This window comes from Dreissena polymorpha, chromosome 1, assembly GCF_020536995.1.
Source record: "Dreissena polymorpha isolate Duluth1 chromosome 1, UMN_Dpol_1.0, whole genome shotgun sequence".
Classification (NCBI taxonomy): Eukaryota; Metazoa; Mollusca; class Bivalvia; order Myida; family Dreissenidae; genus Dreissena; species Dreissena polymorpha.
In genome coordinates, this window is record NC_068355.1 from 119,492,578 (window position 1) to 119,519,853 (window position 27,276).

Genomic DNA, 27,276 nt, shown 5'->3' on the forward strand with positions numbered 1-27,276 from the left:
TTATTTGACCTAGTGACCTAATTTTGACCCCAGATGACCCAAATACAATCCCAACCCAGATTTCATCAATATAAACATTCTGATCAAATTTCATAAAGATTGGATGAAAACTGTAACCTCTATTGTCTACACAGGGTTTTTCTATTATTTGACCTAGTGGCCTCGTTTTTAACCCCAGATGACCCAAATACAATCCCAACCCAGATTTTATCAAGATAAACATTCTTACCAAATTTCATGAAGATTGGATGAAAACTGTGACCTCTATTGTCTACACAAGGTTTTTCTATTATTTTACCTAGTGACCTAGTTTTTGACCCCAGATGACCCAAATACAATCCCAACCCAGATTTCATTAAGATAAACATTCTGACCAAATTCATAAAGATTGGATGAAAACTGTGACATCTACTGTCTACACAGACAAATTGTTGATGGACGCACGCACGCACGGCTGCACAACGGACGCCGGACATCTCACGGTCACATAAGCTCACCATGTCACTTTGTGACAGGTGAGCTAAAAATGGTTAAAAAAAAATAAAATATTTGAAATAACAAAAACAAGGAAAAACATTAAAGCAAAACCAGTTTATAAATAAAGGCCTCATATATGAACACATGGGAGAGATTCTCAAGCCCATTACTGTGGCAATTGCCTGTATGACAGCCCTCAGACTCTTATTGTACTCCATGAGCAGGTAGAGACTGCCTGAGGTCGCATGCAGCATCCGCCACGCCTCCACCAGAATGTCGTCTCCATATGCTTCCCTGTAAAACACACTTGATATGAACAAATGTTACACTTGTCGTCTCCATATGCTTCCCTGTAACACACACATTTGATACGAACAAATGTTACACTTGTAAAATCAATGAGTTACAACAATTTATTTTAGCTGTATTTGAGTCGTGTTCTGCAAAAACTAGGCATTATGCATGTGCGTAAAGTGTCGTCCCAGATTAGCCTGTGCAGTCCGCACAGGCTAATCAGGGACGACACTTTCCGCTTTTATGATATTTTCTGTTTAAAGAAAGCCTCTTCTTAGCAAAATCTAGTTTAGGCGGAAAGTGTCGTCCCTGAACAGCCTGTGATTGCACAGGCTAATCTGGGACAACACTTTACACACATGCATTAAGCCCAGTTTTCACATCACACGACTCTATTAGGCTTATTGAGGCACTTTTGAGTCTCTATCCTGGGTAAAACCAGTGCTTGGTGTTTGAGGATTAGACTGTGTGAACACTCCCACTTAGAGGATAATTTCACAGGACCTGAATCATTAGTTAACACCATATGTACATTATCACCGCAACCTTTTTTCACACATCATACTAGCTCATTATTGTCTCTTCCCAGTCCTTGACAATTTCAATTTGTGCTTTAAAAACTTATAATTTGTATGATTCAAAAAAAAGTATACAAAAATGTTATACTCTTTTATATAATTATCACCATTAAAAATCTGCACAACTACTTCAGAAGCTTTGATATCATAGCTAGGTTTATCTCATTTAAAAATACAAAAATTGTCTTAGAGCTAACTACTTTGTACTTATGGTTACAACTTTGAACAACTGGGGGCTGATGGATTGATGTTATTCAGCAAAGGACAAGAAATACAAAGTTATTGAACTGAGAAAAGCAGTTCTGTGAAAAATATTCAGTCAATGGGACCCAGGGATCCATATTTTGTATCAACAAATGTGGTCATGGGAACACACAAAATTGAGAGATAATTGAAAAGAATGCAAATGTGAAGGTGAAACTGAGGTCAAAAGTTGTGAGTATGTTGAAACCATTAATTGATAACATCCATGGAAGTATAAAATCTTTGTAGCACAAGATATTAATGTTTAGTGAAATGAGACTGTTCATAGATATCATTCATTCAAGTTTCAAAGCTTTGTAACAAGCGGTGTAGATGATGTAAAAACAAACGTATCATTTTGTGTTCATCAAGATTTTGGACCTTTCGAATTAGCCTCAGTTAAAAGTAGGTCACTGTTAAGGAAAAAATGAGATCAGCAGATGTGTTGATGATAATTAAATACATAATCCCTTCATGTATCTAAGGTTTTTTTAGACGTTATTCGATCATGTCAAACAAAACTTGTTAAATTGGGTTAAACTGAAGGACAAAAAAATGGGCACGCCACTTGCCTCCATATAATTTCCTCCAAGGCATATCCATATGCTGGAGGTATACAAATCTGCTCAATCCTTGAGTTAGACAGAATGAGCACAGCACTGTTGCGTACCTGTTCATGAGTACAAGGATGATGACACTGTAGACAATGTCAAAGAGCTCCACCTCTCGCCAATACCCAGCAATCTTACGCTGATAGTTAGCCCTGCACAATAACAGAATAAAACAAGCGATTTGGTTTCGTTCATTTGGTTTGTTCTTTTTTCATTAAATATCATCAACACATGTTACACATAACAGTGTTTGATAAATAACAAATTTATTGTCACAAAAGGCCATTTTTATGTGTCTGCGAAAGAAGCCTTATTCAGGTACACATTTGGTTCATAAATAGTGAAGTATTTAACAAGACAACCAAAAGACCCTTTGGTGCAAAAATGATACCATAAAAAATATTACTGTTTAAACTGTTTAACTGTTTTCAAATAATTTTTTTTTTAAAGTTACGGTTAAAATGCATCTTCTGACTTTTCTATTACCCTAAATAATAAATATACTCCCTAAGAATCAATGTGATTTTTTAAATTCAAGTTTTAAAAGCATTAACCATGCTTTTTGTTATAAATACAATTTGCCAAAAAATACAATAAAAGCTTCACTTGTTAAATGTAACCAACAGTACATCAGAGCATGGTTGAAAAAACAAACACTCAACAAAACTCATTAACAATCTAAGAAATGAATAAACAATAATCAAACAACAAACACATGTAGCACAAAATGAACTTTGATTAAAAATCTTACTTTAAGGCACTGAAATTCAATAGTAAAAAAAACAACACTATTATTTATGAAGAATGTTGCTTGTTGGAAAAGAATTAGCAGTCAAAATGTGTAGAAATATGCAATGTAATATGCAAATAAATCTGATCTAAGCATCAACCAGGTAACCTATTGCTTGACCATACTGATATAATCCAGTCAATATTCACCAACTCATTCTTCACTTAAAGTGTCTTTTCCTAATTCTCAAATATAAGAAAACAGGTTGGTGAACACTTGAAAGGGTCTTAGCACTGAATGAGAGGGTCAAAATGTCACTGCATAAGAGATAATTATATCTGAGATCAAAACTCTCCCTATACAGTAACAAATGTACAAGGACTCATAAAATGCAGCGGAATGATCATCCCTGATTTGTAAAACACCAATAGATGCAAATGACAGCAGATTGAACAATTTGCTTGGTAAATACATACGGAATATGACTCTAGTCAATTGTTCCATGTGTTTGTATCAGTCGAGTGGCTTGTGTGATGACCTATCTCACAAGAGGCGGAGCCTCGAGTGTGATACGAAATAGCGCAAGCCATGAGACTGATACAAACACTTGAAACAATTGACTTTGAATCATTTAAGTTAAAAAAATGAGTTTAAGCGTTCATAATTAACCAAGAATGCTCTTATAATTTTCTGCATTCAAAGTGACGCCATTCAAAGTAGTCCGGCTAGTATGGTGATACGGAATTGGAAAACTAGCGAGTAGCATAATACGGGATTTATTTCTGTATTTTACCGATTGATACAACATGTATTTTTTGGGAACACATAAAGCAGGTATATATAAATGTAGATACACACTGTTAGCTGTCTGATATTGTAGATGTACTATATATTCTGCATTTGTAGCTGAAACAACTCATTCTAGGGACCTCAACCTATGTGATATATCTGGACACAATCCAGATAACCACTCAAGGTATTATCCTGGACACAATCCAGATAACCACTCAAGGTATTATCCTGGACACAATCCAGATAACCACTCAAGGTATTATCCGGCGTTTTTTTTCTAGCCATTTGGGGAAAAGGAAACTAGTACAACTGGGATTTTTAAAGTTGATAAAATGACTATTTTGGGAATTTCAAATCAACAAAATGAATCGAATTTGGAGTTTTTTTTATTAACAAATATTGACACAACAGGCATTTTCCTGGCCATTTTGGGAAAAAAATATATAAATTATAGTAATTTACTTTGTTAAATGTTTATAAAATAAAAATGAGATGTATTAATCATTGTTCTTAAAAAAAAAAGAGGAGACATTTGGATTTTTTTTTACAATTTTGGTTTGGGTCTGTTTTATGGCCTTTTTACATAGATAAACCTCTGTCCCGACAACCATCACATTAACAGGCCAGTTGTGTCCATTTAAAATTACCTATTCAACTACAATACACATTTCGGCATTAGCCTTCATCAGAAGTAACTAGTATGAATCATACCACATCATGTTTGTACCTGAATGGAAATGGAAAATCCACTTCTTTAAGGATACTCACTTCATCGGTGTAGTAATCTGCCAGGCAAACGGTCCTGTAGATTTCTCATCACCGAACCGAAAGCCGTCAATCATGACCCTGCGAGGGTTCACATGGTCAAGCCTGTCATGCACATGTTTCTGCACATTGTTCACATCTCGAGCCTGATTGGCTGAGAAACGCTGGTTCATGGAGCGTGCTGAGGCCGCACGGGATTGACTATCATTCCCATTACTGCGACCGTTACCGTTAAGGTTTCCAGCTGCAGAGCCTTTGCTCAAGGAACCAATGCCTGGGCTAAGAGGTGGGGCACCTGTAACACACGTGTAAGAGATATGGTAAATATTAAATCAGAGACTTAACTTGAGATTTAGCATGCCATTTAACTGGTTTAATTAAAAAACCCAATGCTTAGCATGGACCATTCCGAGGAGGTCTTCCCACTTTCGATAATTTTTATGATCAGTTTAAAGTTGAATGTATTTTCTGTATTGTAATTGGTCACTTGCCTTAAAAGAACATAATCAAATAATCAAAATAATTTCTCTCAAGATTATTTTTCTTGAGTTTCAATACTTCCTTCATTTAACAGTTTCAACATCTAAATGTTCAAACACCACACTGGAATTTTGGGAATTTCCCATCGTGAAAAACCTCATTTTGAGAAAAAAAATAATCACAAAACTGGCTCAATTGTGAAAAATAATCGCATGTAAATAGTGTTTCTTATAATTCAAAGAAGCCTTTAACTGGTAAATAACGACAATTTTGATAACATATTATTAAAATTTTACAAAATATTATGAACATGTGTGATAAATGCAGGTTTTTGTTTAAATCTGACTTTGGAGAAAGGGCCAGGCCTTTTCTACACTGGATCAGGAAAACTTATATATTCAAAGGTTTAAAAAAAAAAATAATTGGAATTTGGATTTTTTTTTTCAATTGGGAACAAACAACCAGATTTGCATTGGGAATGGGGCCGATATTCAGACCAGTGGAATAGGGCGGAAAAGGCCTGTCGGAGTTGCTAGTGTATCTGTGATTCAATTTTAGAACTACTTTTTTCAGTTGTTTATTGCGAATTTATAAACAAATTGGTCATGCCAAGTTAGAACAAGATGTGTTTGTGAAACACAATGTCCCCCTATATGATGTTTGACCTTGAAGGATGACCTTGACCTTGTGAAGGATGACCTTGACCTTGACCTTTCACCACTCAAAATGTGCAGCTCCATGAGATACACATGCATGCCAAATGTCAAGTTGCTATCTTCAATATTGCAAAAGTATTCATAAAATAAGTGATTTGGGCCACATATATTCGACCTTTGACCTTGAAGGATGACCTTGACCTTTCACCACTCAAAATGTGCAGCTCCATGAGATGCACATGCATGCCAAATATCAAGTTGCTATCTTCAATATTGCAAAAGTATTTATAAAATAAGCGATTTGGGCCACATGTATTTGATCTCTGACCTTGAAGGATGACCTTGACCTTGACCTTTCACCACTCAAAATGTGCAGCTCCATGAAATACACATGCATGCCAAATATCAAGTTGCTATCTTAAATATTGCAAAAGTATTCATAAAATGAGCGATTTTGGCCACATATATTTGACCTCTGACCTTGAAGAATGACCTTGACCTTGAACTTTCACCACTCAAAATGTGCAGCTTCATGAGATACACATGCATGCCAAATATGAAGTTGCTATCTTCAATATAACAAAAGTTATTGCAAAATGTTAAAGTTGGCGCAAACAGACCAACAGAGACAGACCAACAGACAGACCAGGCTTTTTACGCTCCATTTTGGGGAAACGCCACACTGGAATTTTGGGAATTTCGCGTCGTGAAAACCCCCATTTTGGGAAAAAAAAAATCGCAAAATTGGCTCATTTGAGAAAAATTATCGCATGTAAATAGTGTTTCTTATATTTCAAAGAAGCCGTTAACTGGTAAATAACGACTATTTGGATAACTTATTATTAAAATTTTACAAAATATTACAAACATGTGTGATAAGTGCAGGTTTCTTAATCTGAATTTGGGGTGAGATGAAAAAAATCGCGCGAAGCGCCGGATTTTGAGGAAAATAAGGAAAGTCTTAAATAATCATTAACATATTTTACAGTTTTAAAAACAAATTCAAGGCAACAGATAATTTAATTATGCAATACTTTCTATTTTAGATCTATGATCTACACCAGATCAGGTCAACTTATATATTTTAAGGGTAAAAAAAAAAAATTGGGAATTTTTTTTTTCAATTGGGAAAAAAACAAACAGATTTGCATTGGGAATGGGGCCGAATTTCGGACCCGTGGCATAGGGCGGAAAAAGCCTGCAGACCAACAGACAGACCAACAGACAGGGCAAAAACAATATGTCCCCCACTACTATAGTGGGGGACATAAAAATTATGGAGCATATTAACTAGATCTATGTCATAAACAGGACTTATACCCCTGTATTAATATGTAAGCTAAGCAACTGACCAACAAATCTATGGAAAGAGAGATTAATATACACCGGGTTTACACCCTCTCAATCTTCATTTGCGGGAATAATTAAAGATTAGTACATGTTAGCTAAATAGGGGAAGAACAGTTGGTTGATGACAGGATATGGCAGTGATTACCTTCCCCTGCCTCATATGGTTCTGCTGTTTCAAAGTCAGCCATCTGCGGGTGAAAGACAGACATGTACGCCTCAGCCTGGGCCTGGTCAAAGAACACACCCTCGTGAAGACTGGCCATTGGGTACTCACAGAAACTGGAAAGCCTGCATCCAGGTTTAACAAGTTACAGTACCGTAATTAATCTAAGTTTTCGGACACTCTTGTGTTTTGGGACACGCTCTTTCTTAACAAACCTAATTATTTTTCATGACTCTTTAATTTTCGGACCTATTGGTTTTTGTCCATAATTAATGTCTCTTAATTTTCGGAAAGTATATTTTACCGAGCTATTCTACAGATTTCGGCCCTGTTTTAACTCCGATCTTAGATTTTTACAACCAGATGAGGTCATTAAACCTGGTGGATGCATGCCTGAGGGCCAAGGACCATTACATTTGCGTAATTGGGTAAATAACCATATATACCGGTAAAAAATAATGGATTCACCAGACAGCATTTGCAACACTGTGTCGTCCTGTTAAGGAAGCACAATGTTTTCTTCTTCTTTTTTCTATATTATTTCAGGCAAGAATTAGCAAAGCTGTGAAGTTGTATTAATTTTTTTAAGTAGAAAAAGAATAGTTATTCAAAAGAAAATTATTGTACATTTATTTATTGCATTTACTCTCTATAATTATACTTTTCGGACACCTTAATTTTTATCTCTAAATTTTTGTACACCTGTAAATTTTGAATATTTTTTGCATCTAAATTTGCGAACATTAATTTTTTATATTATTTTTAAGTGTCCAAAAACTTAGGTTAATTACAGTACATACATTCTAATGTCAGACACAGACAGTACTGGGTAAGTGATGAATAGCAATAAGTAAGTGCAGAAGGGTTAAAAACAGCTCAGACATGAGCCTGGGCAGGTGGTCATCAATATCATCTTAGCCTATGAAGTGATAATGCATCACATAATAACTTTTTGTAACTTTGTTTTTTGTTAACCCTGTAATTATCATCAAATTGGCTGTGCAACAGGTATCACCATAATGAACTTAAAACACATCCCTCTGCAACATTTAATCCTCTAATTTCCTTAAAACTCATCAACCGAAACAAGTATCCCCAAAAACATACTTCTAACAAATTATTGTGCAACAAGCTTATCCATAACATACTAGACACATATAATCATCCTACATGTATCCCTGTTATTTACTTCACCCATAGAAGAATTTAACATGTATCCACGTCATATACTAGACACACATCGCTGTGCAACATGCATCAAAAACACATACTTAACACGCTTTAAAGGGACCTTTTCACAGATTTTGGCATGTATTAAAGTGTGAATTAAATGCTTTGAATTTATAAATGTGAACATTGGAACTATAAAATTAAATATCTCCAGTAAAAAACTAGCATTTTAAAGAAAGACAAGAGTTATTATCATCTGGGCTCTAACCACTGATCCTTGGAGTAAAAATCTAGCACTTAAACAACTTGGCCATCAGTGCTCATACTGTGAGTTGTATATTTGATACTTTGTATAGCAATATTCGTAATTTCACAAAATATAACGATAACAACCAAACTCTCCAAATTATTAAATTGTTTCACGTTTGTAACGCTTTATATTTTAGAGCATGTAATAATGTTCAGTATTACTGTTTCCTCACAAATATCATAACTACAACGAAACTTTGCAAATCTGAAACATTTTTTTTTCAATTTACATAAATGTGAAAAGGTCCCTTTGATGTGCAACATGTATCTAAATCATAAACTTGACTCGCATTACTTTTCAACATTTGTACTTTCCTAAATATATGTAAAAAACACAACTAAGCAATATCCTGCTTGATGTAAAACTTCTTCGTTCCTTTTCCATACATTTAATGATAACTTAATGTTATAAATCTGGGTGCATTTATAGTGCCCTTTTGACTTACTTTTTCTTTACTTTTCTTCTATACACTATTCTGTGACTAAACAAAGTATTCATCAATAATTACTAGCAATATCATATCTGCATTCCAAGTACAAATTTTAAATAAGCACCTTTACGATTCACTCTCACACACAACAACACCATGCATGGGCAAAAGTACATTTAAATCATGAAATAACATGCAATTATTGGTTAGTTTATCGCTATACCATGTTTTTGTCTATAATAACATATTTCAAATTTACAAAGAAATGTCGGTGTATTTAACTATACTGTTATTCCTTTTCAGCATGAACAAATAAGGGACATACATGCATCTTTTTTATCAAGCAAAAATGGAAATTACACTCACCAAGTTTTTGCATCAAGATACCATTAAGTCAGGATATTGAAGAAAGCATGGTTTACATATTAATTAAATTCAAATTTGATAAGGTTATACAATTTAGTTAAGTTTACTATCAAGCAAAATAGCATGACATACCAACTGGAATTAATTTATAAATAGCTAAACACTATGTCAAGAGACACTATATTAGTATTTATTACCAAATGAATAACTGAAATATTTAATTGCAACATATATTAATATTACTAAGCTGTAAACTTATCCAAACACATTCCATTTACAAATGTTTGATTTTGTATAAAAAAGCCACATTTCAATGTTTTGCATATCACATAACATGAATACTAACGATAACTTATAACAACTGCTAAAATTGTGTACATACCCTTCTTCCTTCATTTCTTCGATAACTTCAATGAAATTGAACCCATACTGCTTTTCACCTTTTACATATGACACATATGAGGGGTCTAGCAGGAATATACACTGAAAGGAAACAACAATTACATATGACACATATGAGGGGTCTAGCAGGAATATACACTGAAAGGTACATATGACACATATGAGGGGTCTAGCAGGAATATACACTGAAAGGAAACAACAATTACATATGACACATATGAGGGGTCTAGCAGGAATATACACTGAAAGGAAACAACAATTACATATGACACATATGAGGGGTCTAGCAGGAATATACACTGAAAGGAAACAACAATTACATATGACACATATGAGGGGTCTAGCAGGAATATACACTGAAAGGAAACAACAATTCCAAGGATTTAACTTAGGAGAAAATGTCAAAAAGTTAATGAAATTTTGATATCATACATGGCTGTAAATAATAATCACATTCAGCAAAAATAAATATGTAATGTTTGTATTTTACATTGTTCCTTGTTTGAAAAGTTATATTATACTTCGTGCATTATTATGTTTAAAAATGTTTTAAATATGCAACACAAATACAACAAACGAACATTACAATTTTTTAAAATGCATATACAATACACATATGTTTGGAAAGTAGTGTAAGCATTTACAATTTGTGAGCAAATGCAGCTATTATGCCAATATCACTATTGGAAATATATTGATTTCGGATAAGTTGATCTATATAATTATATGAACCCAGTAAAGTTTGGACAAACTTTTACCAATATTCTCTTATGTTGTTTTCACCTTCCAAACCTTTTAAAATGAATATGTTATGTTGAAGCTATAACGATACGCAGCACCATTAGACATGTCAGACTGTAATGATGATTGGATAATACATGGATGTTCAAATATAGGACAGAACCAAGCATCATTCAGACCAATTATTTTGTAACATTTACTAAAATACATAAATTATGGAAAGCCAAGGCACCCCTCCTTCAGTATTTCTTACCTCAACAGAAATGTAGCGGTTGCCAATGACAGCATCACTGAGCCTCTGAAGGAATGTCTCCTTGAAGAAATAATGAAATTTCAAGTTGATACCTAGTGTAGTTTCTAGGCATGCAATGGACAAAATTCATTTGTAAACAAAATAACAAAGGGAAATAATTCTCAAAATATGGATATGCATCCCTTCAATTAGATCCAATTGATACAACTCATAATTTTTAAGATATGCTCCAGACAAAATTCAAGTATAAATACTGACAAAGGGCAATATCTCTAAAAATATGGAATAAAGTGTTATGTTCTTTAGCCCTGCCTTTCCCTGAAATAATTTCTAAGAACTTTTAAGGTAATAACGCTTAAAATTGTCAAGCTTTGCACCATACAACATTTAAAATTAACAAAGGGCAATAACTATAAACAAGAGGGCCAAGATGGCCCTAGTTCGCTCACCTGAGAGGAGTCGGTTCATTCAATCTTTACCAAATGTCAAAATTGACCTACCGTAATAACTCGATGTTTTCGGACACTTAAAAATAATAAAAAAAATTCGTGTCCGAAAACTTAGATACAAAAAATATTAACAAAGTACAGGTGTCCGAAAACTTAGAGTCGAAAATGGAAGTGTCCGAAAATAGCGTCAATTGTATCAACGACTACCGGTAATAGCATGCGCTTGTAAAATACCATGCCGTATAGTATAAATTACAGTTATACATGTTTGCACTGCATTTTAAATAATTGTAAATGCTTAATTTATTTGACAGAAAGTTACCACAAGTTTGTACTTTGACCAACGAGTTCAAAAATGAGCATGTGATGTACCGATACAGGCTTGTATGAACCTGTACTTAATGCAATAAAAAGCAAACTATGAATTCTTTGTTCATTTCCGATAGTTGTTGTGTAACACCTTCCATTGTTCGTAAAACGTGTAATAAGGTGCATCACACTTTGAAACATTTAGTACATGTATTTGTCACAGTTATTTTACTGAGAAGGGGTAGTACCATTGCAGAAGATAATTGAACTGTTAATTGGCACTACCCCTGGTAATTGTCATAACGCTTATGCTATCGGGCAAAACCATTGTTTAATACCAGTTTACAAGGTTATTTACCCAAAAACGCAAATGTAATGGTCCATTACCCTCAGGCATGCACCCGCAATGTTTTATGATGTTAATCTGGTTGTAAAACCCTATGATCGAAGTGTCATTAGATATCGAAAACAGGATCGAAATTCAGTAAAATAGCGCTGTAAAATATACTGTCCGAAAACTTAGAGACATAAATAATGGACAAACACTCGTGTGTCCGAAAATAAAGAGTCACGAAAAATAATTATTTTTGCAAAAAAATGGGGTGTCCGAAAACTTAGAGTGTCCGAAAACATAGAGTAATTACGGTAGATATTGTCCAGACGAACATCCTGGTCAAGTTTCATCATTATTTCATCTTCGAGTAATGATCAATATACCTATGAAGTTTCATGATCCTAGGCGTAAAGCATTCTTGAGATATCGGCGTCACTTTCTTAGTAAAAAAAAAAACCTGGCACGTTGTGCTCAGGTGAGCTAAAAAACTAAAACTCGCAAACTTATAAAAATTGTGAAATTCTGTTTGTGAAATTCTGTTTGTTAAGAATTAGTAGAGTAAAAGAATGTTTAATACTTGCATCATATTAAAATGTTTTAAATAATGCATTAAAATCATATTTTTATTGTCATGTCACTTTTTCTTTCAACAAATAACCACTTACATTTAGATAAACAATACAACATGTATTCTGACTGGTAAACTCTATCTAAAACCATAGAAAAGTCTAACCACAGTCAATATCTTGTCTCGCTTATGTAAAATTTGAAATCAAATTGTAATTTTGACTTGTGAAATTGCTGTTTTTGACCGTTTTAAGCCCAAAAAGTCCCATTCTCACAATTAAAAATGGACGTTTTTTTTATAAGTATTTTGGCCTTGCTAGATTAATTGTGAAATGTCCGTGTCGAAATAATGAAATGGCCGTCCTTAGCCATTCTCTTAGAAGGAAAAAAAGCCCCTGCATTAAAAAGAATACATTTTTCTTAAAATTAATCATATGAATGCCATATTAGTGTACCTTTTCCTGTTGTATTTTCTCAGGTTCCCAGTAGTGTTTGATCCAGACATCTGGATTCTGTGGGCTGAGAGCTGGTACACTCACACCTAACAGGAAGTGGTGTGGACTGCTGAACATACTGTCAATTTCCCGCATCAGGCTGTTTACAAAGATAGAAATACCCTGCAAAGACATGGACACAGGACTTGTTAGTTACTAATCTAACTAGACCTTTTTACCAGTCATTGAAATTAAAGCAGTTCAACCAAAAAAGCCCCAGTTTATATATTCATATATTCAATAATAAGAACATTTAAAAAGCATGTCTATTCATATGTAGGGTGGGGAAACATTATAATGTTCTACTTGTCCATGAACAAGTGAAAGTGAATAAGCATTATTTCCTTATTAAAAACTCACAAATACCGGTATTTTTACCATCATGATGACCTTTGTCTGATGTGCAGACATAACTGTGCTGAATATCCCCATTTTCAATGGCAATGACCGATCACGAAAACATTGGGAAACCCTTGTGATTATGACATTTTTGAATACTGTTCTTGTCATTGTAGGTTATTATCCTCTGCTAAAGATGGAATTTTATCAAATTTATTTCACAGGATTATACATGTAAGGTACATTATAGAGTTAGTTAAGTTATTCATTCACAAGTCGGCAACTGACTTTCATTTTTCATTCACCCAACTTAGAGGAGTTCCCAATAAAGATTGGGTGAGTGCCGATTTATTGTGAATTATATCCATGGGTAATATTGTAACTTATGCTGACCCCCCCAACAAAACTAGTAATATAACAGCAAAACTAGTAATATAACAGAAAATGTGACTATTTGTCCACAATTTTGTCCAACCTGTTAAAGGGTTAATAAAGCAGGAATTTGAGAAGCTGCTCTGGGATGAAAAATTGTCTTACATATATTACTTCTTATGGTGATCACATATTTGTCATTGCTTAACAATTAGGAGAAAGTTTTCTTCACAGTCATCAAAGTATATGTCGAGTGTAATTTGTCATCTAAATCCATGGGCAAATAACTTGGTAAAAAAATCTGTTGATCACTGAAATAAAAACGTGTCTTGTAGCTTAAAAATTGTGAAACTAATTTGCAGCAAATAACATTGTGTACATTATTGTGCTTTGCCAGCTATGCTCAAGGGCAAATAGCTCTTAAATCAAGTGAGAATAATTGGAAAAGTGCATTGAGTCAGCCTCTACACTTAAGTGTTGCTTTAATTGCGTGAGAAATATGAAGTATCGTTGAGTGACCCGAATTGACGCTGCCCTAATTCGACGCATTTTTGTTTTGCCTCTGTTTGATACATAAGCGACATCCGTTGATGTCATACAATAGCACATGGTACACTACACACAATTTACTATAGTTGTTGTTTGTTATGTGGAAAATAGCGGGTTAAAAGGTAAGATATGGTTGATTGGTTTGCAATTGATGGATTTTTATGTATTTTACTTAATGCAAATTTTTTGAACACTTTACACCCAATTGTCTTTGTAAATAAGACCGTGGGATAATGCATCGGTTTCGTCTGCAAAAGTTCATTATTTCATTCATAAGTCACGTGACTGCCATTTGACAAAACATCGTATAAATAAATTAATTTTTACTATGAAAAAGGTGTACGCGTAAACTTTGATTTGAAGTCCGGATATGTTTTTTGGTTATGCTGTTATACAATTTTAACTACATGTAGTAAGTGTTTATGTTGGTAATTGCATATTTTATTTAGTACTAATTTTCATTTACTTAATTATAATTGTAGGTTCCACAAAAGAACTACAGGTTATTTTCACCTTCTTCCATTAAAACAGCTTATTACAAGGGGTCCTATTGTCCCTGGCAAGTAAAAGTTGGGTCTGGGCAAGTTATTTTATAATCTAGTTGTCCGCCCAGGCAAGTGCAAAAAAGGACAAAGAGCATTTAATTTAGACTTCAATTAGACTTTAATTGCTGTAATCATTTTGTTAAATGTGCACAAATAAAAAAGGTTTTGTGGTGTAGCATTTTGATCTTTATTAAAAAATATGAGGTTTACAGTTAATGTGATATTTCATGTTTGGGCAAGTGGCTTTACGTTCAGGGCAAGTAGAATTTCTAAGTACTTGCCCGGCAGGGTAAATTGGTTTTTAGGTTAATGTTGAGCCCTGGGTTGCTGAGAGGGCCCCCTATTAAGGCCACTGCCAGAAAGTATGGCATCCCAAAATTAAAAACCTTATTTGATTTAATTAATTTCAGTTCCATATTGCTTTTACAGTGATACAAATTAAGTACAACATTCATGAGTTAATATTTTATGCTTTCAGTCTCCACAGGAGTTATATTTACATTGAAATCAGGTAACCAATCAGATGCGTCGTTTTAGGGCACTCTCAACAAATATGGCCGCCGTTACATAGACTTGGGTCATTTCGTTTTTAAAAGAATTTTTGTTGATAACACAATCAATTGAATTTAACCTGTGTAAATAAAAGGTAAATGTGTTATGAATATCAAAATTAATTACATAAATCCCTATATTGAGTAACAAAAGTTCAACAAACTGCTTGTATGCGTCGAAATTGGGCACTCGATGTATCAGATTCAGCAAAAAAGTTTCAATTTCTCTTAACAACCAACAAAAAAATATACTCAACACGAAATGATTTTTTATTGTGATCATAAATATACCCCTATTCAGTTTTATTAAACTAAAAGTTTTATTAATAAGATGCAAAGGACAAAATATCACTGTCCGAATTGTGTTTTATCCGAAATCAATTTAATTAAGCAGCAAACAAACGAGTTGTTACACACACTTCAATTTGCAAATATAATGTAACTTTCATACATCACCTGCTTTAAGTAATTGACTTGCAAGAAGACAGCCATGCTAAAATACTAGCAGAACAGTTAACATAATTACGCATGTTGTTTACGGTGTCAAATTCCCGCGCAAATGTCAACTTAAACATCGTCTGCAGCGTACGCATTAGTTTGCCTGTTCACCGTTTCCGGTGAATCAAGAAAATTGTAAACGCTAAAAACGTAAAATAAGAAAACTAATCACATATATAATGAATTGACGTTCTATTGAACAGTACCTAGTATGTTTATTCATATTTTATGATTTGCTGACATTTACTCTGCTAATTTATAATATGATTATAGGTGCTACCTAATTTACGGGCAAAAGGTTTTTAAGTTTTTTTGATAACCATGTATTTTTAATAAATATATGGACATGATTGTGTTCAAAATATTATAATTGTTGCAATAATTAATACTTAGGTCCACACGTATCCCCACTCCGCATGTTTGACCCTGGGGGCGCCCCAGGGTTGATAATAGGGCCATGCATAGTTGAGATTGACCGTATTGTCATAAGATATGTTCAGTATCAATTTGAAGTAAATCTGTGTAGAAATGAATAATTTATAGTAAAAGGCAATTTTTGGTGGGCGAGGGCGCCCCAGGGTTGGTAATGGGGCCATGCATACTTGAGATTGACCGTATTGTCATAAGAGATGTTCAGTATCAATTTGAAGTAAATCTGTGTAGAAATGAAGAAGTTATAGTAAAAGGCAATTTTGGGTGGGCATGGTCTATGTAGGCGGGGGCACCCCAGGGTTGGTAATGGGGCCATACATAGTTGAGATTGACCGTATTGTCATTAGAGATGTTCAGTATCAATTTGAAGTAAATCAGTGTAGAAATGAAGAAGTTATAGTAAAAGGCAATTTTGGGTGGGCATGGTCTATCTGGGCGGGGTGCCCCAGGGTTGGTAATAGGGCCTTGCATAGTTGAGATTGACCGTATTGTCATAAGAGATGTTCAGTATCAATTTGAAGTAAATCTGTGTAGAAATGAAGAAGTTAATGTAAAATAATATTAAAACAAGAGCACCGCCTTGCGGGTGCAGACCGCTCATCTATTTTCTTTTTAAAGGGTGAAGGGACTCTCATTTTCAATCACAAAGGAGGGAGGGGTGGAGTGAAGAGGGGTGTATAGTGTGGGGGTGTGGACATTTATTACATTATCTTCCAAAAATGCAGAAAAAAAAAATCAAAAAAAAAAATGGGGGGGGGTGGGTGGGGGGGGGGATTCTTTGGTGCGATGGTTGGACGGTATTTCAAACATAAAATAATAAAAATAAATATTTGTGTTTTTTAACCGTTTCAAAAAAAATAATTGGGGGGGGGGTGGGGTGAGGGGGGTATAGTGTGAGGGTGTGGTGGTCATTTGTGAGATGATCTTTAAAAAAAAAAAAAATAATAAAATAAAAAAAAAATAGGGGGGGGGGGAATTCGAGGGGGGGGAGTGGGGGTGTAGGGGTATTCTTGGGTGCGATGGTTGGACAGTATTTCAAACATAAAATAATAAAAATAAATATTTGTGTTTTTTAACCGTTTCAAAACAAAAAATTGGGGGGGGGTTGGGGTGGGGGGGGTATAGTATAGTGTGAGGGCGTGGTGGTCATTTGTGAGATGATCTTAAAAAAAAAAAAAATTAGGGGGGGGATTCAGGGGGGGGGGGGGATTCGGGGGGAGGGGGGGGTATAGTATAGTGTGAGGGTGTAGTGGTCATTTGTGAAATGATCTTAAAAAAAATAAATAAAAAAATTAAGGGGGGGGGGATTCGGCGGTGGGGGGGGGGAGGTATAGTATAGTGTGAAGGTGTGGTGGTCATTTGTGAGATGATCTAAAAAAAAAAAAAAAATAGGGGGGGGGGGGGGGGAATTCATCGGGGGGGGGAGGGGGGTGTATTCTTGGGTGTAATGGATGGTTGGAGGGTATTTCAAACATAAAATAATAAAAATAAATATTTGTGTTTTTTTACACGTTAAAAAAAAAACCAATTTGGGGGGGTGGGGTGGGGGGGGTATAGTACAGTGTGAGGGTGTGGTGGTCATTTGTGAGATGATTTAAAAAAAAAAAAAAATTAGGGGGGGGGTGATTCAGGGGGAGGGGGGAGGGCACGGGGGATGGTTTGGGTGGAGTCTATTGTGGTATGTCAGGTAAGAGTAGTTTTGTCAAAGTATCAATCAAATCTTATCATAAATAAAGAAGTAATGGCATTTTTAGCAAAATTTAATAATTTGACCTTGAGAGTCAAGGTCATTCAAAGGTCAAGGTAAAATTCAACTTGCCAGGTACAGTAACCTCATGATAGCATGAATGTATTTGAAGTTTGAAAGCAATAGCCTTGATACTTTAGAAGTAAAGTGGATCGAAACACAAAATTTAACCATATATTCAAAGTTACTAAGTCAAAAAAGGGCCATAATTCCGTAAAAATGACAACCAGAGTTATGTAACTTGGCCTTTTACTGTACCCTTATGATAGTTTGCGAGTGTTCCAAGTATGAAAGCAATATCTATGATAGTTTAGGGGTAAAGTGGACCAAAACACAAAACTTAACAAAATTTTCAATTTTCTAAGTATAAAGGGCCCATAATTCCATCCAAATGCCAGTCAGAGTTACATAACTTTGCCTGCACAGTCCCCTTATGATAGTTAATAAGTGTTGCAAGTATGAAAGCAATAGCTTTGATATTGTAGGAATAAAGTGGACCTAAACACAAAACTTAACCAAATTTTCAATTTTCTAAGTATAAAAAGGGCACATAATTCTGTCAAAATGCCAGTCAGAGTTACATTACTTTACCTGCACAGTCCCCTTATGATAGTTAGTAAGTGTTGCAAGTATGAAAGCAATAGCTTCGATACTTAAGGAATAAAATGGACCTAAACACAAAACTTAACCAAAATTTTCAATTTTCTAAGTATAAAAAGGGCACATAATTCTGTCAAAATGCACGCCAGAGTTATCTAACTTTGCCTGCCCAGTCCCCTCATGATAGTAAGTAAGTGTACCAAGTTTGAATGCAATAGCATTGATACTTTCTGAGAAAAGTGGACCTCAACGCAAAACTTAACCGGACGCCGACGCCAAGGTGATGACAATAGCTCATAATTTTTTTCAAAAAATAGATGAGCTAAAAATGAGTGAGAATCTCTGACCTGGCCCCACCCCAACCCCCATAACTTTTGACTCGGGGGTCAGATCAAAATTCCAAATAGTGCAGGGTAGCACATATGCTAATAGCTACCATGTGTGTAAGTTTCAAGGTTCTAGTGCTTATAGTGTAGGAGGAGATAGTGGCCAGGAAGGACGGACAGACAGACGGCGGAGATAACCACAATATCCCCAGGCTTTTCAAAAAGCGTGGGGATATGAAAAGCTTGGGGATAAAAAGAAAACTATTTCCCCTTAAACTTTGAATTTAAGTGTGTGTATTAATTGGCTGAAATATGATGTACAGGTGCACTAACATTTGATGTACAGGTAGCTTACATGCACACCTTACATAAGATTTGCACAATTAAATTAATAAGATAAACATTTTAAAGGTTTAAGATCTGGTAAGTTAATGTTGCCATGTTTATTGCTGTATTCATTTCTTCCTGTGCCATCAACAAATAAATTAATCCTTCACAGATTAATGTTACCCAGAACTTTAAATACATGTTTGTGACTAGTTGGCCAATTACCACTTGTTGATACATTGTTGATAAGATACAGGTTTTCCGATTCATTAAGTGTTTTTTATTTTAAGTTATAAACAAAAAAATAATATTTGTTAGGTGTCTTGTAGAAATTATAAAACAACAACATGGAAAAAGAAGACAATCATGGATATTCTGGGCAAAAACAGCAATGTCTATCAGAACACAGAACAAGGTATTTTCCTCTCAGAATCTTTGTTAACTTTAAGCTGATGTAAAAAATCAAAGCACTGAAGGCACTGAAGTTGATCGCTGTTGTCATCCTTGATTAGCTTGTGCGCATTGCACAGGCTAATCAGTGTGCACAGGCTTATCTTATTTGATATGCATTAAGCCCCATTTTCCCTAAAAGCAGCCAATATGTACAGATTTCAATGATAAACAATAGACTGGCCAATGTCGACTTACAAGCTGGTAAATACACCCACTGCAGTAGTATAGCAGACGTTCCTAAGCATTCGTCGCCTGCAGTGCAGACAGGCAGCGGTAATCGTTCCTAGCATAGTGAGTTACAGGCCTTAGCGTAGCTAAGCTAGCTAAGCACATACTGATTTGCAAAACATGCTCTGTAAATTTAGTTGGCTGCTTACGCGACCTAAAAATATAATTAATTTATGTTTAAGTTGTGATAGTAATCAATTACTGCCAATATTTTACAAAGCTAAAATCTTAAAAGAAATGGGTTATTGAATATACATGTCTCAAGTAGCTGATTATTACTTTTACCTCTTGTTCTAACACCAAACATGGCGTGTTTGCTATAGGAAAAAAGGAAATCAAGTGTGGTTTATTCTGCAATAACTATAGGCAGAGAATGTAATGTTTGAATATAGTTCTGATGTGCTGGGATTTTGTACAGTGCAATGCCCATGTTAAAACATGCCCTATCAGAATAGTTGCAATATTACAGTTTTTGTACACTATAATGAAACAAGGGACAAAATTGTCACAAAACCAGGTTTTCATTGTGAAAAAAAATCTGATTAAGGGAGACAACTCAAACTGAACTTTTGAAATGAACAAACAAAATTAACCCCCTTTGTAAGTTTGTTTCAAAATAAATCTATTTTAAGTTGTGGTGACCTTGACATTGGAGATATTGACGTGATTCTTTCGTGCGACACACCGTCCCATGATGGTGAACAAATGTGCCAAATAATTGTAAAATCTCACAATGAATGACATAGTTATGGCCCAGACAAGCTCATTTATTGCCAATTTTGACCTTTGAACTCAAAGTGTGACCTTGACCTTGGAAATATCGACGTAATTATTTCGCGCGACACACCGTCCAATGATGGTGAACAAATGTGCCAAATGATTTTAAAATATGACAATGAACGACATAGTTATGGCCCGGACAAGCTTGTTCCGCCAGCCAGCCAGCCAGCCCGCCAGCATTCACCAATCTAATAACCAGTTTTTTCCTTCGGAAAACCTGGTTAAAAAACAAACAATTGGGTTACATTCGATAATTATATTTACACACAAAAAAATACTTTTATTTTTGCTTTATTTTGTAAGCATGTAACGTTATAAATTACAAGATGTCATTATATACAAATAGTGGATCTTGGATTGTTATCGATGAAATGGAGATCAATTGGCTAAATTTCAGCAATGAAATTGATGACATCTTGTTTTTTTGTGAAGATGATGCAACTGAAAGGCTTGGATGAATGCTCATTTTTTAAATATTGGCGGAGTTTAAATAAAAAAAATTCTCAAGCGATTACTTGATGGTATCAAATTTATATATATCATAGCATAATTAAATTTTGTTGTATAATGACTCTAAGTCAGAAGTCTGTTAAAGACCTTATAATCCACCTGTAAACACTTACAATGTAAATGATTTTTATTTTTTAACTATATAACACCCAACTGAGCAGCTTTGTACAGTTTCACCCCTTAACAAATAGGCGCCTGAACACAATCTTCTTTTAAGAAGGAGTGCTGAATCAGAAGATGTGTGATATCAAATTATTTATGCTTTGCACTTGTGAATTGATTCTAAATCCCCTATTCTCCAGACTGTGGGCTATTGAACAACAACTATTTACCATTCCTTAAATATCTCATATTTAAAAAAAGATTGAAATTATTGTTCTTTGAAATGAAATGTAATGCCCAGGGCTCAGCCATGAGGGAGACATGGGGTTGACTTCTACAGCCCAGGGCTCAGCCATGAGGGAGACATGGGGTTGACTATGCCCAGGGCTCAGCCATGAGGGAGACATGGGGTTGACTATGCCCAGGGCTCAGCCATGAGGGAGACATGGGGTTGACTTCTACACCTTATGAGATAAACTCTGAGCCATAGATTGACCGGTATTATATTAATTAAATTTAAATTAAACAATAACACTAAATTTACATTTCAGTAATTTTTGTTTATAAAATTTTTAAATGTTCTCCAGCAAACTGCTAAATGTTGTTTCTGATCAATTATAATGATTATGGGTGTGGTGTAATGAGGGGAATAATATACATGAACAGTTGATAAAACATTGAATAAGAACCACTTTTTTTTTAGTTTCCTATCTTCTCCCTTATTTCAGCTGAGCCCTGTGGCCAATGCAACTATTGCTTATATGGCTACGAAAATTAAATTATATTTCCATGCCTAGAACATCAATAGAGAATAGGTTAGAAGGAGATGCCAATAATCTTCAAGCTGAGCAGTGCCTGGACAAGTTGTATGCTGGGCTGCTGGAGCCCTTGGTAGAAAAGCCAACAGCCAAATACATTGCTGACACTGCTCAACAGCTTGTGGCCGACCTGAATGACAAAAGAAAAACTGACAGTCAGCTGTTGGAGAGTTTTAGGCAGTCATTGGAGCAGGAGGTTTGTAAGACTGTGATGGTCCTGCTTTCACATTAATTAGTAGTTTTAACCCACTTGTTGGAATATACATGCATAGACCAAGGGGTGATTTCCACAGAACTTTTGTCCAACAATTATGTCCAACAGCCCAACTATATACTGGGTATTTCTGAATTTTACTAGTCCTAAAAAAATGTTTGAAAGCATTCATTGGTGATCACTAGCACAAACTGTTGTATGACTATTTGATTGACAATCATGTAGAAACAAGGGCAAAAGATGAAGAATACCTTAACATGTTAAACATGTTTGCTTATAACAATAGACAATTAAAAAAAGCCACCATTTATCTTCAAAACGACCCAGACTCATTTTATGAGTTTCTTTCAGATTTATTATATGGATTGGTGTGGTACTAGTATCTAATTTTGAATGGATATGCCATCTAAATTGTAGGAAAATGATCAAATACAAGTTTTTTGCCTTCTAACTTGAATAGTTTTGATCATATCATCATCTTATTCCGTTACAATGTTTCTGGAAACATAATTTGCAACATATTTAGATACCATACAGATTGCCAGACTTTTTTCTGTATTATGGCCCTTGAATAATCCAATATTTCCCAAAATTACTTTGTCTGCTGTTTAGCTTTAACAGTTTTAATTAGTTCAACACTAAACTTGGTGTCAGTGTCAATGGACAAGGGCATATAAACTCACCAAGTTCTTTAACCTGCTGCCAGTTAGCGTGAAGCACTTGTGAATTATGTTAACTGATTATATAAAAAATGGGCAATAATAAACTTGCCAGCCCTTAAAAAAAATAATTATAATTATATCATAATTTGACCTGGTCAAAATGCTTATCATTATACAATCTTGACAAAGTACAATAACTATAGGGATTGCTTTGAGAACTTCTGAGTTATGGATTTTTAGGTCCCCCACTATAGTAGTAGGGGACATATTGTTTTTGCCCTGTCTGTTGGTTGGTCTGTTGGTTGGTCTGTTGGTTGGTTGGTTGGTTTGCGCCAACTTTAACATTTTGCAATAACTTTTGCTATATTGAATACAGCAACTTGATATTTGGCATGCATGTGTATCTCATGGAGCTGCACATTTTGAGTGGTGAAAGGTCAAGGTCATCCTTCAAGGTCAGAGGTCAAATACATGTGGCTAAAATTGCTCATTTTATGAATACTTTTGCAATATTGAAGATAGCAACTTGATATTTGGCATGCATGTGTATCTCATGGAGCTGCACATTTTGAGTGGTGAAAGGTCAAGGTCATCCTTCAAGGTCAGAGGTCAAATATATGTGGCCCAAATCGCTTATTTTATGAATACTTTTGCAATATTGAAGATAGAAACTTGATATTTGGCATGCATGTGTAACTTATAGAGCTGCACATTTTGAGTGGTGAAAGGTCAAGGTCATCCTTCAAGGTCAGAGGTCAAATATATGTTGCCCAAATCGCTTATTTTATGAATACTTTTGCAATATTGAAGATAGCAACTTGATATTTGGCATCCATGTGTATCTCATGGAGCTGCACATTTTGAGTGGTGAAAGGTCAAGGTCAAGGTCATCCTTCTAGGTCAAATATATGGGTCAAAATTGCTCATGTAATGTAACTTCTGCAATATTGAAGCTAGCAATTTTATATTTGACATGCATGTGTATCTCATGGAGCTGCACATATTGAGTGGTGAAGGGTCAAGGTCAAGGTCATCCTTCAAGGTCAAACATCATATAGGGGGACATTGTGTTTCACAAACACATCTTGATAATTTTTTAATTATCTTACATAAGCCAAAAAACTAAAACCTTAAAACAAGTGTATTTTGGGACAGAATTGCACTCTTGTTTCATTTTTGTTAAGTCTGATATTGCAGACTCAGTGATCGACTGGGCTGTAATCTTTATTAGACGTGACAACTCAGTGATCTACTTGCTTGTAATCTTTGTTAGACCGCGCGGATGTTCAAGACTGTACAGCAGCAGATGTACCAATCATACGAGGTCCAGAGTGCCCTGGTGGACCAGAAACTCCAAGAGCTGTTTGCCTGCCTTGACAAGATATCGGCCACCGAGGCAGAGCTGCAAACATTTAGGCAGTCCCTGAAAAATCTCTTTCAAGAGATGCATGCAGCGACTTCCCCTGAGCTTTCTCAATAAATGTGCATCTGGATAGATAAAGTACCAGTTCACTTTGATGTACAGCTGTATAGCTGAAAGGGTGTGTTAAAGAGGAACTATAACACCTCCATTGCAATCAATATTAGATATTGAAAGAGAGATTTATTGCCCAAGTACACATCAAGACTAAGGTGTGTTATGTTGTACAGAGTAACATCTTGTTGATTCTGATAACGTTTGTTACAAAGCACATTGATAACATGTTATATTCCATTAAAATGTAATGTGAACATGAACTGCATGGACATTGTCACTGTAATAAATCTTTCTTTTTTTGTTCCACAAAATTCTGATTGCCTCTTGTTATTTACAGAGTTTATTCACAATACAGTGTTGATGTTTTCAAATAAATGTTTGCATTTTTATTTGAGATGTATGCCAGTATATTTACATTCAGTTTGAATTTCCTAAATCAGGCTTTCCCTGGCATATTTATGGGTTAGATTAACAGACTCCTTTTTGTTGTTTGCCGGGTATATTTTGTCAGTAGACTTATCTAAGTTTGTACGAATAATTATGTTGAATGTTTTAAAAAAAGACTGAATTACCATAGGCATGAAAGACATTAATATTCAACGTAATCCATGCACACTGCCTGAGTCTTTTCTGAAATCTAGATAAAATCTAATAATACGCAAAGGGGGCACATTATACTGTGTTCTGCATTGACAAATTACTTTTTCCTGAACCACCCTAATGCAGTCAAGCTGTATCTATAGCGTTGACTTCAGTTTGGTAGAAAAGTAAGGATATGCGCTAGTTGTTAATTTTTAACTTTATTACCCATTGTTTGTGAACGCTTTAAGGGATATTGCAGGTTTAACAACCAATCATCGGTGGATCAGAGACAATAAACACTATTAAAAGATACATTTGTACCTTCTAACACTTATTTAAGGTCAGTCACTCCTACTTATCAGCCAATCATTACCATCTACTTGTGAATAGGCATGCTATAAGAAGCGCCAGTTACTATCACCTCATTACCATGGACTAGTCCATTGGTATGGAATAAACAGGACCTCCTGTAGTTGACCCCATCTACCATCATCTATGGCTGACAAGTATTACAAACAAATTCGAAAATGACAGAGGAAAGGTCCTTTTTTTATAAATCTGGCATTGGCAAATTAAGGTGATGAAGATGAGATGAAGTCAATTTTGCGGAAAAAATAAATTCATGCTTTCAAAAATAAAGGGCTTCACAGTATATTGCTTGGATATTTCATATATATATATTTGACAATTTAGTTTATTTTAATCTGTGAGTTATACATAGAAATTTGTATCCACTGATGCAAGGAGTATTGGGTTGATGTCATTTTATGTCAAATTCAATTGGAAGATTTATATGAGCCTTGCTCTTAGACAAATATGCTTGATGCATGTGTGTAAAGTTCACACAATCTTATCAGGGAAGATGATTTCCACCCAGACTGACTATGTGTAAAGTTCACACAATCCTATCAGGGAAGATGATTTCCACCCAGACTGACTATGTGTAAAGTTCACACAATCTTATCAGGGAAGATGATTTCCACCCAGACTGACTATGTGTAAAATTCACACAATCTTATCAGGGAAGATGGTTTCCACCCACACTGACTATGTGTAAAGTTCACACAATCTTATCAGGGAAGATGATTTCCACCCAGACTGACTATGTGTAAAGTTCACACAATCTTATCAGGGAAGATGATTTCCACCCAGACTGACTATGTGTTAAGTTCACACAATCTGATAAGGGAAGATGATTACCACCCAGACTGACTTTGTGTAAAGTTCACACAATCTTATCAGGGAAGATGATTTCCACCCAGACTGACTATGTGTAAAGTTCACACAATCTTATCAGGGAAGATGATTTCCACCCAGACTGACTATGTGTAAAGTTCACACAATCTTATCAGGGAAGATGATTTCCACCCAGACTGACTATGTGTAAAGTTCACACAATCATATCAGGGAAGATGATTTCCAACCAGACTGACTATGTGTAAAGTTCACACAATCTTATCAGGGAAGATGATTTCCACCCAGACTGACTATGTGTTAAGTTCACACAATCTTATCAGGGAAGATGATTTCCACCCAGACTGACTATGTGTAAAGTTCAAACAATCTTATCAAGGAAGATGATTTCCACCCAGACTGACTATGTGTAAAGTTCACACAATCTTATCAGGGAAGATGATTTCCACCCAGACTGACTATGTGTAAAGTTCACACAATCTTATCAGGGAACATGATTTCCACCCAGACTGACTATGTGTAAAGTTCACACAATCTTATCAGGGAAGATGATTTCCACACAGACTGACTATGTGTAAAGTTCACACAATCTTATCAGGGAAGATGATTTCCACCCAGACTGACTATGTGTAAAGTTCACACAATCTTATTACGGAAGATGATTTCCACCCAGACTGACTATGTGTAAAGTTCACACAATCTTATCAGGGAAGATGATTTCCACCCAGACTGACTATGTGTAAAGTTCACACAATCTTGTCAGGGAAGATGATTTCCACCCAGACTGACTATGTGTAAAGTTCACACAATCTTATCAGGGAAGATGATTTCCACCCAGACTGACTATGTGTAAAGTTCACACAATCTTATCAGGGAAGATGATTTCCACCCAGACTGACTATGTGTAAAGTTCACACAATCTTATCAGGGAAGATGATTTCCACCCAGACTGACTATGTGTAAAGTTCACACAATCTTATCAGGGAAGATGATTTCCACCCAGACT

At 35.2% G+C, this 27,276-nt stretch overlaps 2 protein-coding genes across 9 annotated transcripts in view; one reads left to right on the forward strand and one right to left on the reverse strand.

Moving 5' to 3' along the window:
• The window catches only part of LOC127846943 (uncharacterized), a 115,597-nt gene that overhangs the window by 65,332 nt on the left and 22,989 nt on the right, over positions 1-27,276 (reverse strand). For 3 of the 7 annotated variants that reach the window (XR_008033748.1, XM_052378381.1, XM_052378429.1), the window contains 7 exons: positions 12,926-13,087; positions 10,812-10,871; positions 9,798-9,898; positions 7,122-7,264; positions 4,494-4,785; positions 2,263-2,355; positions 648-771 (listed from right to left, as the gene is read on the reverse strand). Coding sequence is in view for 6 of the 7 variants with exons in the window: in XM_052378381.1 (XP_052234341.1) it covers positions 648-771; positions 2,263-2,355; positions 4,494-4,785; positions 7,122-7,264; positions 9,798-9,898; positions 10,812-10,871; positions 12,926-13,087 (975 nt within the window). In the remaining variant the exon portion in view is untranslated. Of the gene's footprint in view, positions 1-647; positions 772-2,262; positions 2,356-4,493; positions 4,786-7,121; positions 7,265-9,797; positions 9,899-10,811; positions 10,872-12,925; positions 13,088-15,776; positions 15,915-27,276 lie in introns of those variants that run through there. The other 4 variants (XM_052378395.1, XM_052378413.1, XM_052378406.1 and 1 more) reach the window with 4 other exon arrangements.
• Positions 15,901-24,805, forward strand: LOC127847130 (synaptonemal complex central element protein 2-like). Of its 2 annotated transcripts, none has more exons than XM_052378776.1 (4): positions 15,901-16,027; positions 19,580-19,665; positions 22,121-22,337; positions 24,291-24,805. In XM_052378776.1, the coding sequence occupies exons 2-4, from the start codon at positions 19,598-19,600 to the stop codon at positions 24,495-24,497; spliced, it is 492 nt and encodes a 163-aa protein (XP_052234736.1). In that variant the 5' UTR covers positions 15,901-16,027; positions 19,580-19,597; the 3' UTR covers positions 24,498-24,805. The 2 variants fall into 2 exon arrangements, with proteins under 2 accessions (XP_052234736.1, XP_052234747.1); XM_052378787.1 differs by having other exon boundaries at positions 15,908-16,027; positions 19,569-19,665.